This window comes from Dipodomys merriami, unplaced genomic scaffold (genome assembly GCF_024711535.1).
Source record: "Dipodomys merriami isolate MVZ:Mamm:240054 unplaced genomic scaffold, mDipMer1.0.p SCAF_37, whole genome shotgun sequence".
NCBI classification, from domain to species: Eukaryota; Metazoa; Chordata; class Mammalia; order Rodentia; family Heteromyidae; genus Dipodomys; species Dipodomys merriami.
The window spans coordinates 10,341,089-10,354,168 of NW_027205270.1; the positions used below are offsets into that span (position 1 = coordinate 10,341,089).

At 36.0% G+C, this 13,080-nt stretch overlaps 1 protein-coding gene across 1 annotated transcript in view; it reads left to right on the top strand.

Moving 5' to 3' along the window:
* Nucleotides 1–5,800, top strand: part of LOC138804604 (NADH dehydrogenase [ubiquinone] 1 alpha subcomplex assembly factor 4-like) — a 50,113-nt gene extending 44,313 nt beyond the window's left edge. The window contains 2 exon segments of the mRNA XM_069988913.1: nucleotides 5,272–5,433; nucleotides 5,436–5,800. Coding sequence (XP_069845014.1) covers nucleotides 5,272–5,433; nucleotides 5,436–5,800 — 527 coding nt within the window.
* The last annotated feature ends 7,280 nt before the right edge of the window (nucleotides 5,801–13,080 follow it).

A 13,080-nucleotide genomic window follows, 5' to 3' on the forward strand; every position in this document is an offset into this window, starting at 1 on the left:
GTATCCCTATTTAAGCATTTTGTTTTTTCCCATCCCCTCCCCAAATTAGAGAAGAGTATATAAAAGATGCAGGGAACCAGAATCAAATACAGTGAAAACAGGTGTTATACCATGGGGGAAAAAGATGCAAAGAAACAAAAAATCACATGGTACATTATAAATAAATTGGAATCACGGATTGGGATAAGATCTTCACTAGTCAAACAACAGACAATGGTCTCATATCTAAAATATACCTAGAACTCAAAAAATTAAATCCCCCAACAACAAATCCTCAAGAAACAACTGCCCAATAAATAAGTGGGCTAAAGGCTTAAAGAGAAACTTCTCTGAAGAGGAAAGAAGGATGGCCAATAGGGGAGCTATATGTGGAGTCCTTTGAGGAACTTCCATAAAGTTTTCCAAATGCTCAAGCTTTCTAGCCATAAAAGAAATGAAAATCAAAACAACATTGAGATTCCACCTCACCCCAGTTAGAATGGCTATAATCAAGAAATCTAATAACAGTTTCTGGAGAGGATATCCCCAGAAAGGAACCATCCTGCATTGTTGGTGGGAGTGTAAACTTGTTCAAGCCCAATGTAAGCACTTCTAATAAGGAATTCACTAGGTTAGTTCCACATATGTATCTAACATGTTTGATTAAAATCACTGCTTCTATTACTCAAATATATATTTTTGAATTGATTTATTTAATAATATACTAATAACAGTTGAAGAATATTTTAGTTACAAATGTGTTTTTTGTCAAATGGCATTATATGATTTTTTTGCCTTTTAGAAAATGTAACAAAAATTGGCATGAATTGGATTCTAAGAAAAGCACATTTATCTTATTCTAATAGTAATGTCAAATAGTAATGGAATTCTTCTTATAAATTTGTAAGATATTTACTTTCTAAACCTCTATTACTTTTCAATTTTCCTTTTTCTGTTTTTTTTTCTTTCTACAGGAAAATAATTGTTAGTTTCCTTGGTTGTTGTCTTCTAGTTCAAAGAGATAAAATGATATTCCTTTGATGATCCTTGCATCTGCCAACAGATATATTTATAAAGATCTATTTTACACTATCTATACCTTTTGAACCTTTAATTTCAACTTCTGATTCTCTTCACTCAGAAAAAAATAAATCTATTTATGTTCATAAAATAACATTTACTTTGGTAGAAAATACATTTTTTTACTTGTTTATTTGAATTTGAGATAGACTCTGTATGTAAATAACCCAATTTAACCTGGGACTGTAGATGTTCCTGCTTCAGCTTCCTGAGGGCTGGAATTACAAGTATGCTTTTATCCTAACGAGCAAATTTCTCACTATTGTTGACTGTATCAATAATTTTTGCTAAGATTCAGTATAGTCATATTATTAAAATATTGTTGTCATCAACTTATTATAAGATTTGGTGTAAAATTTGCATAAAATGGTTACAAATCTCTTTATAAATACTATAGTATAGAACACAGGGAAGTAGATGGGATAAATCTAAAATCTGAAGGCTTACATGAAATGAGTTAAATTTCTGCCTATATTTTTCTAATTTCTATACTGAGAATGTTTTACACATACATATGTATATAATTTTGCATACGTTTAAATAAATGATAGATTCCAAATACTTTACAACTAACAAAATACACAACTGTTTATGAAACAATCCTGAAGTTAATTCTTAAATTCTGAATTCTGGTACATTTAGGAGCTTTCCATCACTGTATACATTCATGGTTGACCTGTTTTATAGAGAATTCTTCAAGATACTAGAGGATTGGATAAATAGACAGTTGGAAAGATCAGGAGGTGTACTACAGTGATCCGGATGATATTTCTTTCTGTACTTATGTAGATCAAATGACTGGACCTTGTCTATGAGGAAAACAAAAACCCCTATACCCATCAATGGCGGATCTTGTGGATACCCTTTGTTCATACTTTGCCTAATAACCTTCTCAGTCTGCATAGATGAGAGCAATGCATTCTGAAAAGATGGAATTGCAGAATAGAAGTTTGGATCCCTGAGTTATTACTTGAATGAGAATACTTTAAAAAGTTGTATTAAGGGGGCTGGGAAGGTGGCTCAGTGGTAGAGCGCTTGCCTTGCATGCCTGAGGCCCTGGGTTCGATTCTTCAGCATCACATAAGCAAAAAGCCAAAAGCCAGAAGTGGCACTTTGGCTCAAGTGGTAGAGTGATAGCCTTGAGCTGAAGAGCCGAAGGATAGCGCCCAGGCCCAAAGTTTAGGCTCCACGACCAGACCAAAAAAAAAAAAAAAAGTTGTATTAAATGGGCCCTGGACAACAAATAAGCATTTTGTGTGTGTGTGTGTGTGTGTGTGTGTGTGTGTGTGTGTGTGTGTGTGTGTGTGTGTGTCTCTGTGTGTGTGTGTCTGTGCCTGTGTGTGTGTCTGTGTGTCTGTGTGTGCATGTCTATGTTATATAAGGTGTACTGTAGCTAAATATCCAGTCACTTTAAATATTCAATAGCATTTATGTTAATGTATGACAGTATTGAAATAGTGACAATTTATATTTTAACTTCATAGATAGTTCCAATAATTTTATTTCATGGTAGTTCAAATAATTTCTAGTTTTGTTCAGGAACCTGGCCAAGAAAATGTTAATAAGAGATGTTTTTACACAACCTGAGCTCTTATCTACTAATGTCTGAAGGATTATGTTCATTTGCAAAACCAAATCAACACTATAATCTCAATTAGAGAAGAGACTTCTTAATTTTTGTTATTTTCTAAGTAGGCTTCTCTCAATATCTAAAAATAAAACATTTTTTAAACAAGCCAATGTAGATTAGCAAATTATTGAGTAATATAATTCTGAAAATCAAGAGAAGTATCAGTTGTAAAATAGAAATTGAGTGGTAATTAGTAAAACTATTCCTAAGCAAATTAGAACCTTAAATTACAATTTGGTAAAGGATATTTTAGCAAGATAATGATAAAGAATAAGGAAAATATGTGGTTCCTTTTTTCTGAGCACTATACACCATAAGCAAAATACAGAAGCATTATATTCAATTTCTCATTGTTATCTATCTCTCAAGAATCTGGAATTGCAAGCATGTTCCTCATGCCTAGCCAGTATTTCAAGTTTGTGTTCAGTTTACTAATACAGGTTTTTCTACTTTTTGATACTTTTATGGATGTTACTTTGTTTCACTTGAAAATATAAGCTTAGTTAATAGGTCAATCTCTCATATCATTTCCAGTCCAAATTTTTCTTCTGTCCTTTACTACTTATAGTTACAATTAAGGCCCTTCTTTTCTATTGTAATTAACAATATTGGTTAAAGAAACAGAGAAAGATCAAATTATCTATCTATGGCCAGTGAATGGGGAGAACCATAGCTGCTTGCCCTCAAAAAACTTATTATTATAATAGGGCATAGATTTTCATATTTTCTTTGGAATAATTATGATACCAGAAGAACCATGTCCAAGAAATTAGCTGTAATCTTATTATAGGAATTTAATGAGTAGCTAGCTCATCAGCTCATTAATAGGAAGAATCAGTATATGTCCCAGTACATTTATTTCTTGACCTCACAACTAGGACTTGCTGTTCCTCAAACAATATACGATTATATTATTATCAATCCCAAATTAAATAAATTCAGAAACAAAATAACTTAAACTGGACTTAATAACTTCTAGAGCAGACCATGATAGTTTATACTAGCATATTGTATATTCAAAATTAGCTAAAAGCTGAGCTCTATTGTCTTGCATTTATAATCCTAGTTACTCAGGAGGATGATATCTGGAAGACTATACTTCAAATCTATCCTGGAAAGTTTCAGAGACTTCATTTCCAGCTACTCAGCAAAATATCAGCCTGGAGGACTAGCTCAAGTAGTACAGTGCCAGCTATGCCAGCAAGTTAAGACAAGCCTAGTAAACAGAAATCTCTGAGTTGAAACCCTAGTATAAACAAAAATAAAAGAGAAAAGAAAATTTACTGGAATACAAATATTAATTATTGTTATAAATAAAAATATGAACTGTTAGATATATTGATTCTTTGACATTTATTTTGCAAGTTATATGTCAAATCTCAAGTTGTATGCCATATTTATTAATTACAATCCAATAAAGTTGAAAACAGAATCTTGATACATTAACTTGTCCTTTCCATTAGGAAACACTTAAAAATCCTATGGAGACTATATTCTCTCTCCTGAGGTAAAATTAAGCCATTGTATGTCTTACATGAACATAAGACTAGGACTAGCTGAAGAGTAAGCACATGTAACACATAACTTTCCTTCTCAAATACTAATTCAGGAAAGAAAAATATATTAAAGATTAAATAAACCTGGAAACACACCTTAGTAAATGGAATCAAATTAATAAAAGTGGAAGTGAAAAAAGCTGAATTAATTCACATTAGGTTACTCATTATTTTTACAGTACTTTCCATAAGAATCAACAGGTTATTTGAATTCAAATATTTATCACATCAATTGTTTCAAGCATTTTCTTTTCTTCTGAAGTAACCTAGCTCAATTATCTTTTTAAGCTGAGTTATGACAAAGATATTCTGTTACCATTTTTGCAAAATATGAATAAAGTAATATGCAGTTTTGCAATTTCTCTTCACAGAAGATAAAAGTAGAGAGAACAGGGTAGGTTATAAGAAAACATTGTGAAATTTTGAACAAAATAATAGTTCTTCTTTGTTGGATTCTGCCACGAAGAGTTCTGAAAGAGTAAGAGGGAGAATAGCTTAATACTGCACAAAATCATGGAATTTAGACTTGTCTGTGCTTTGTGAAGTTAGCAGTGTTCCTCAGTGCTAGGGAAGGTCTAAGAAATTCACCTATCACCAAATTAAATGTGAGGAAAATATATAAACACTAGGTGAGTTAAAAGAAATCAGGAAACAAGACAGAAAATGTTACACTTATTTTGTCTAATATAACACAAGCTATGACAGCATTGAACCAGTATTTTTAATGAATTCCCTAAACAGAAGAATATACTACCAAAGCGGGTAATTACCAGAAAAATAAATTCAATTAAAATGTGTAAAAATGGAGTATCACATTTCTCACAAAACGAGTTATTTTTCTGAAGCAGTGGAAAGGATTTGCAAATTGGCTGCTTAGGATTATTGTTGTTGAGAACATCAGCTTTACTGAGCTATAATTCTTACATTAAACGTTCAATTTGATATTTTTGTATGTTCACTAAGTTATACAACCATCACCATAATGAATTTTTGAGATATTTATATCACTCTGGATGCTCTGAAGAGATGGGGCTTTGGTGTTCTGCACCCTAAAGAATTTCAACCTTGAGAACCAGGCAGAATGGGAGATCATCAAGAGGAATTCCTCTTCAGCTCCCAAAAACCCTTCCACCAAGAAGCTCCTGCTGGAGCAGATGAGCCATCATCCAGAAATTGAATGAGAAGTTACTAAAAAGATAACAAGCTGCTGTCAGTTTTGAAAGATATAAACGTTGATTCCAGAGATCCCGTGTCTTCCCTGAAGGTAAAAAATGTTCAACCAAAGCCAGTGCCAAAGGAGTTCAGAAGGCTGAAAGACCATCACTCAGAAATGAATGTCCACAGCATTCCTAAAGGCAAAATTTCCTTTGTAGAAGCACTGATACTTCTCAATAATCATAAAATTTATCCAGAAATGTGGACTGCTGAGAAAATAGCACAAGAATACTACTTACAACTGAATGATGTTAATTCCATTCTCAAATATTTTCTTATTTTTGAAGTCTTCTCTCCTGAATATAAGAAAGCAACCAAAATGAAGAACATCACAAAATGACTTTTCAAAGCTCTATGCTGTTTACTACTTCTGTTCAGCATACTAAATTATACCAGTCACTGTGTGTCTCATGCTTCCAAGTATGAGAACACACTATCTATTGAGTTCAGGGTTTCTAGGATTTGTTCATAGGATATATTTTGTTATAAATGTTAATTTTATTTATGAACTGGTCCTATGTACATATTAGCATGGCTAATCACATCTATAAATTACTGTAAATTAAAGAGAATTTGTCATTTTAGGCATATTGTATCAAATCAAGTAGCCAGAATTCCACATTTAAAATTCCTTCCAATTAAGGTGATTAATACTTTGTTGTAGAGTTTTAAAATGAGAGCTTTCTAGACTCTAGGACAGACGTAATGTTTTCTTGTTAGGGAAAGAACCTTCAACAGTGAGAAAGAACAATATAACTTCCCCCCAAAAAGACAATGAGGATACTAGATAGAAAACATATTTTGTACTTCTACTTGGGAATCAGAATTAACAAGGATTTATTTTACTTTGAATTGGTTAGGAGCATGGAAGAACATTTTAAAGTTAAATTGGCATTTCTAAAATAAAAGCAGGGAGGTCCAGAGGAAGATGGCAAAGGAGAAGCTGGGGCTAACCAAGCTCTCACATAGAAACTAGTTTTAGTAGTCCAGTGAAAAGTCCAAGGCTAAAGAGTCACACCAAGTGTGTCCTCATAGTACAGAGAGTTTGACCAGAGAGGAAAAATCCAGGCAGCTTGGTTAAGAAGACAGATTTGAGCACTTGTAGGTGTCTGAGGTGGCAGCAACATGGTTGCTTCCACCACCATATCAACAGAGAGAGCCTAGGACAAAGGTGCCAGAGTGGTGTGTAAGCGGATTCTACTCACCACCAGCAAGAACTGACAAGGAGCGGAGATCTTTATCCTGCTGAACACAGACAGTTACAGACCATGGACAGCCCGGAAACCAAGGGAAATGCATGAGTACCCCCAAGACATCCTCACTAGTTCTCACAGAGCAGCAGTGGGAGAACTCCATCTTTGATACTGACAAGGACCTATCCAGAGAAGCTAGCACATAACTCAGGCCTTGAAAGAAGACAATAGGAGCCATTTAACAGGACACGGGAACCTCACCTGGGTGGCTAACCTAACCCAGGGGAAATTTGCCCATCCAAGGCAGAGAAAGTTCCACCCAGGGAAGAGTGACTTTCTTCGCAGACCCAGAGGCTGACACTCCCCACTGGATCATAGGCAGCAGACTGAGGCAGAAGGAGTAAAATAAAAACAATTGAAACTCAGTAAACATAAATACTGAGAATGGTTCTAGGCTGGGCTCTGTGACTGTCTCAGGAGGTAGCCCCTCATGGAAAAGATATTGATTGCTAACAGGCCTCAACCCTACCAACAATCTAGCCCCATCACAGCAACTCCAAGCTAGAGGAAACAGACATCTCCCTCTCAAAGCAGATCTCCCTCCCACTGAAATACCTTGGAGGAGGGTCATAAAGTCTCTGGTAAGACAGAGCTTTCTCTGCCTCCTAAAATTAATTTAAGAAACCAATCAAGCCACAGGAAAACCAAAAGCTACAAACAAACTAGAAACTCAAACAAGAGACTGGTTATGGACACTGGGAAGACACAAGCGCCCCCCCCCCACAAAAAAATGAGCACATTAAAAACTTTTTCACCAGGGCGTTAATGGCTCACTCCTGTAATGCTAGCTACTCAGGAGGCTGAAATCTTGAGGATCAAGGTTCAAAACATTCTAGGCACAAAAATCTGTGTCTTCTATCTCTAATTAAAACCAGCAAAAGCTATAAGTGGAGCTATAGTGATAGTGCTAGCCTTAAATGAATAAGCTCAGGCCCTTAGTTGAACTTTCAGTAAAGCACTAAAAAAAGAAGAAGAAAAAACACATACACAAAACACCCCAGGATAAGTGAAATCAGGTGGGTGGTCAAATAATATATTTTCTGATTTTGATTCTAATTAGAATAATGGGCAAGTAAAGGCTTAAAATACCTTTAGAGGGTACTGGGAATTTACAGATCTTCATTCACTTAAACTGCAGATCCAAGTATAAACCCATGCTGGGACCTTGAGTTAGACTATATGAGTTTAGCTCAGTGTATTACTAACTATAAAATCTGGCTAGGTTTTCTAACCTCTTTGGGACTGAATTTCTAAGAAACGAACGTAATGCTCTTTTACCTAAGGGTAATATTACCGCGAAATTAAATATTAAAGAATGGCAAAGGACCCAAAAAATATGAAATTTTTTGGACTGAATTAATTTCTGCAATAAATGGCCCAGAATTTAGATTTGAAAAAAATAGATATTTATATCACTCTGAAAGGAAGTCCTCTCCATCAGCCAGTAACTCACAGACATTCCATTCCCAACATAAAATAACCAGTAGTCACCCAGGTGAGGTTCCTGTGTCCTGTTAAATGGCTCCTATTGTCTTCTTTCAAGGCCTGAGTTATGTGCTAGCTTCTCTGGATAGGTCCTTGTCAGTATCAAAGATGGAGTTCTCCCACTGCTGCTCTGTGAGAACTAGTGAGGATGTCTTGGGGGTACTCATGCATTTCCCTTGGTTTCCGGGCTGTCCATGGTCTGTAACTGTCTGTGTTCAGCAGGATAAAGATCTCCGCTCCTTGTCAGTTCTTGCTGGTGGTGAGTAGAATCCGCTTACACACCACTCTGGCACCTTTGTCCTAGGCTCTCTCTGTTGATATGGTGGCCGAAGCAACCATGTTGCTTACTTTTTTCCACATAGTGTCTCATCAGATTCAGTTTGTATCATTGATCACAACTTTGTTTGTTTGTGGATAATTGATATTTCATTGTGTGACTATGAAACATTTTATTTAAACATTCATGAGATTACACATTATTATTATTATTACTGCAATGAAGGTTTGAATTCAGGTCCTCACACTTAGTAGGAAAGCACTTACTACTAGAGCCATGCCCCTAGTTTTTTCATCTTTTAATTTGTTTTAAGACAGTTTCACATTATTGCCAAATCTAGATTTTGACCACAATCCTTTTGTATCTACATACCAAGTAGCCCGGATGGCAGTTAGGTTCCACCTTTTTTCCATAATCATGTGCTTCTCAATGAGTATAAAGAATATTTGGAATACATTATGTATAAGATAAACCATTCTTCTTTTTTGAATTATTTCTAAATGTTTCCAGTATGTAAATCTATACAGGAGAGGTTATTTTCTGCATTGTTATTATCCATTTTTTTTATTGTGTTGCTGGAGATTCTGAATTGGACACTTAAGTCATCCCAAAGCTAATTTAGTCATAAGTAGATGTGGTATGTGTGTGTGTGTGTGTGTGTGTGTGTGTGTGTGTGTGTGTGTGTGTGTGTATTTATATGCTTTGTACAGGATAAAGGCTGGTGTATACTATTTTGCTATTGTCACACTTAAGCAAATCTTGAATGGATAATTCCTCTCTTAGCCAGTTCAGGAAGCCATAGCAAATAAATCAAGATTTATTTCTTACATTTCTGGATATTGGGAAGTCTAATAAAATTTCAACATGGCTGTTATCTGGTTATGGCTTACTGTTTGATGGACAAAGTCTTTTCATTATTTGTCAGTACTACAGACTGAATTTACAGCCACTTCACACTCGCAAGTTAGGCACTCTAATGCAAACTCATTCCCCATAATTTCCAGTTGTATACAGGTTGCATTATTGATCAAACTTTCATTCTATGACAATTACATTTCATTGTATGGATACAAAACCTTTTTAAGTATTCATCAGATGACAACTTATATATTTATTATTATTAGGGTCCTGCTTCCTGGCAGGACCTGGACCATAATCTGTTTATTTTCAGCTTCTCACCACTATTGACATCACAACAAGATCATGCTACTTCATCAGCTATCCTTTGTTGAAATGTACACTAACAGACATTTTTTCCCAGGCTGGCTTGGAATTTATTTGCTGCCTTCTATATACCTTAGGATGTGAAGTACAAGCCACTGTGTCCACTGTAGTTTGAGATTGTATCTTGTGATCTTTTATGCCTGAGTTTTCCTGAAATAATAAGTCTCCCACTTTCAGCCATTTTTGAGTAGCTAAGATTTTAGGCATGAGCCATCAGTGCCTAACTTGTAGATGGTTTTCTTCTCCTGATATTCTCATGTAGCCAATAAAATATTCCTTGTATTCTTGTGTAGACAGAAATTGTCTCTCATATACTCTTCTTATAGGATTACAAATTCTGTATATGAGGGCTCTATTTTCATGACCTAGTCACCTTCTGAAACTTCTGTCTCCTCATTCCATCATGTTTGGAGTCAGTGTTCAATATAAAATTTTTATTTTCTTTTATTTTTAATAAGTTTTTTATTGTGAGAATACTATACAGAGGACAGGTTACAGTTACATGAGCAAGGTAATGAGTACATTTCTTATCAAGCATTGTTATCTCCCCAAACATCTAGTCCATAACATCATCAATTGCTAAATAGATGACCATAATGTCTCCATATCTTTTCCAAATATATTTTGAGTACCTTGATTTTATGAGGAAGCACAATAAAAACTAACAAGGATTCATGAAGAAGAAATGGCAGGTATTTTTATGTAAAAATGTGAATCATAAGCAAGGTGGGGAAGGTTAGACTTCCAGGGTGACTGTGTGTATTCACAAGGTAAATACACCTAGTAGACCAACCGATTTCAGCATGTGCGGATGCATTATCTACATGTATTTTTAAATTTAATTTTATCGTAAAGGTGATGCACAGAGGGGTTACACTTACATAAGTAAGGTAATGAGTACATTTCTTGTCAAACTTAGTTACCTTCTCCCATGTTTTCTCCCACTTTCCTTCCCTCTACCCCGACTCCCATCCCAAAGTTGTAAAGTTCATTTCAAACACAGTGTCTTTTGAGTATCACTGTTGCACTGGTTTGCCCTTTGTCCTTTGTCTTGTTGTAAGATGAGTCATCCCAGAAGCCACATTCTTTGTAGGTGGAATATTGGAGCCTTTATTATACAGTTAGCAGGCCAACAAAATAGGAAACAGGCTAAAGAAGAAAGAAAGAACAAAAACAATACCAACAAGAAAGAAAGAACAAGAACTATACCAACAATCCAATTCAGCACCAATGGAGAGAGCTGGATTGGGATGCCAAGATGACTGGACACTAGCCAGGAGACAGGACACAGGAGATGGTCATGGAGACACGTGGCATGCATAATGGTGGCTAGGCTGGTCCGGGCCTAAATAGAGTCTGGACCTAAGTAGGGTCCGGGCTTATAAAGGTTCCCAGCAGGGGGCAAATCCACAGGAAATTCCCAATCTCAAGCACTGGACTAACAGATTCAGTAACTGTCAGCCAAGTGCTCACCCTTGTCTCCAGTGTTCCAGCATGCCTATCACCTGGGGGCAGGTAATGGGTGTGGGTGTTGCCCTCCCCCAGCATGAAGACTAGAAGTCTGACCCAATCATCCACCAAGTGGCCAATATAGCGCCGGCCACACCTGACCTCCTTAGTTAAGTCTTACCATTTTGTTGCTCCCCTTCCCTTCCCCAAATCAGATTATCATATATACAAGGCACAGGGTACCAAAATCAAAAACAGTGATGACAGGAGATAAACCAAAGGGGAAAAACAAAGAAAGAAAAAATAAATAACTTCACACATTAAAAATTAAAAATAACAAAGAAAAAACTCTTGTTTCCATATTTTGGATCATTTCGATTAGCATTATTTTATATGCTCACATGTAGCTATTGGGCTATTGTGGTCCTCTGTTAAGACTATCCTAGACATATACGAATTCATTTTGGGATTCAAATTGCATTAAATGCATAGCAGATAAAGAATGAAAAGTTAAGAAAAATAGCCACAAATAACACTGTAATAGGGACTCATTATAACAAGGGTGTTAGGAGTTAGTCCTTTTTTTTTTTTTTTTTTTTTTTTTTGGTCGGTCGTGGGGTTTGAACTCTGGGCTTGGGTGCTGTCCCTGTGCTCTTCAGCTCAAGGCAAGCGCTCTACCGCTTGAGTCACAGCACCACTTCGGATTTCGAGTGGTTTATTGGAGAGAAGAGTCTCACAGACTTTCCTGCCCAGGCTGGCTTGGAACTGCAATCCTCAGATCTCAACCTCCTGAGTAGCTAGGATTACAGGCGTGAGCCACCACCACTTGGCTAGGAGTTGGTCTTTTTGTTTGTTGTTTGTTCAAAAACTCAAGGCACATAGGATTGATTGAGAATAATTATTTTTATCTTTTGTTAACAAACTTAAGCATCATAAAGTTCATTGAGAACATTTGTGGGCTGGAATACTTAGTTTAAATGAGCAAGAAAAAGTGAGGCCTGGAAGCATGCTATATAATTATTAATTAAAGGTGAGGGCAAATTCGCTCCTGCTGAGAATACTGTGATTGGAATGATGGTGAGAGAAAAACATGGCACATTGTCATGTACTAGTGGGAAGCATACATAGGAGCAACTCTCTGTCTTTAGAAGCTTTATTCTTTATAGATGTTAGATTTTTTTTTCTTGTCTTAAGAGGAATGAATTTACAGAACCTCAAAATAAATTGAACATCACATTGCCTTTGACAATTCATACAGCAGATTCTCTGAACTACTATATATCATGTCCTGTCAAATATAAATTATGTTTTGGTCTTCTATGTGATGAGTTTAATAAGCATTCTTTCCATCCCTTTCTTCTCTTCTCTTCTCTTCCTTGAACTCCTATTCCCCCCGCCCTTATATATTTATGCTTTGGAAATAGAATGGGCAAACTGTCAAAAGAAGCATGTGAACAAAGAGGAAAGCTGAGAGATCTACTTTGGGCAAAAGTGAAGTCTTAATATATGTAAATGAATAGCAAGACACAAATAGGAGTAATAGAAAATATCCATGTTGGGATAAAATAGCTGAGTCATTATATGAAATGGATCTAGGAGGATTCACCTTGCTACTTTTCCAAAGTATGTAAAAGTGAAGTTGGAAATATGTGTTCTATTTATCCATCCTGATACGATCCTCATTACAAAAATCTATTCAGGTATTGTTATTTTTCTTTTTTTGGGGGGGTCCGGTCGTGGACCCTGAACTCTGGGCCTGGGCGCTGTCCCTCAACTTTTCAGCTCAAGACTAGTGCTCTACCACTTGAGCCACAGTGCCACTTCTGGCTTTTTTCTTTTTGCTTATGTGGTGCTGAGGAATCGAACCCAGGGCCTCAGGCATGCAAGGCAAGCGCTCTACCACTGAACCACCTTCCCAACTCTTATTTTTCT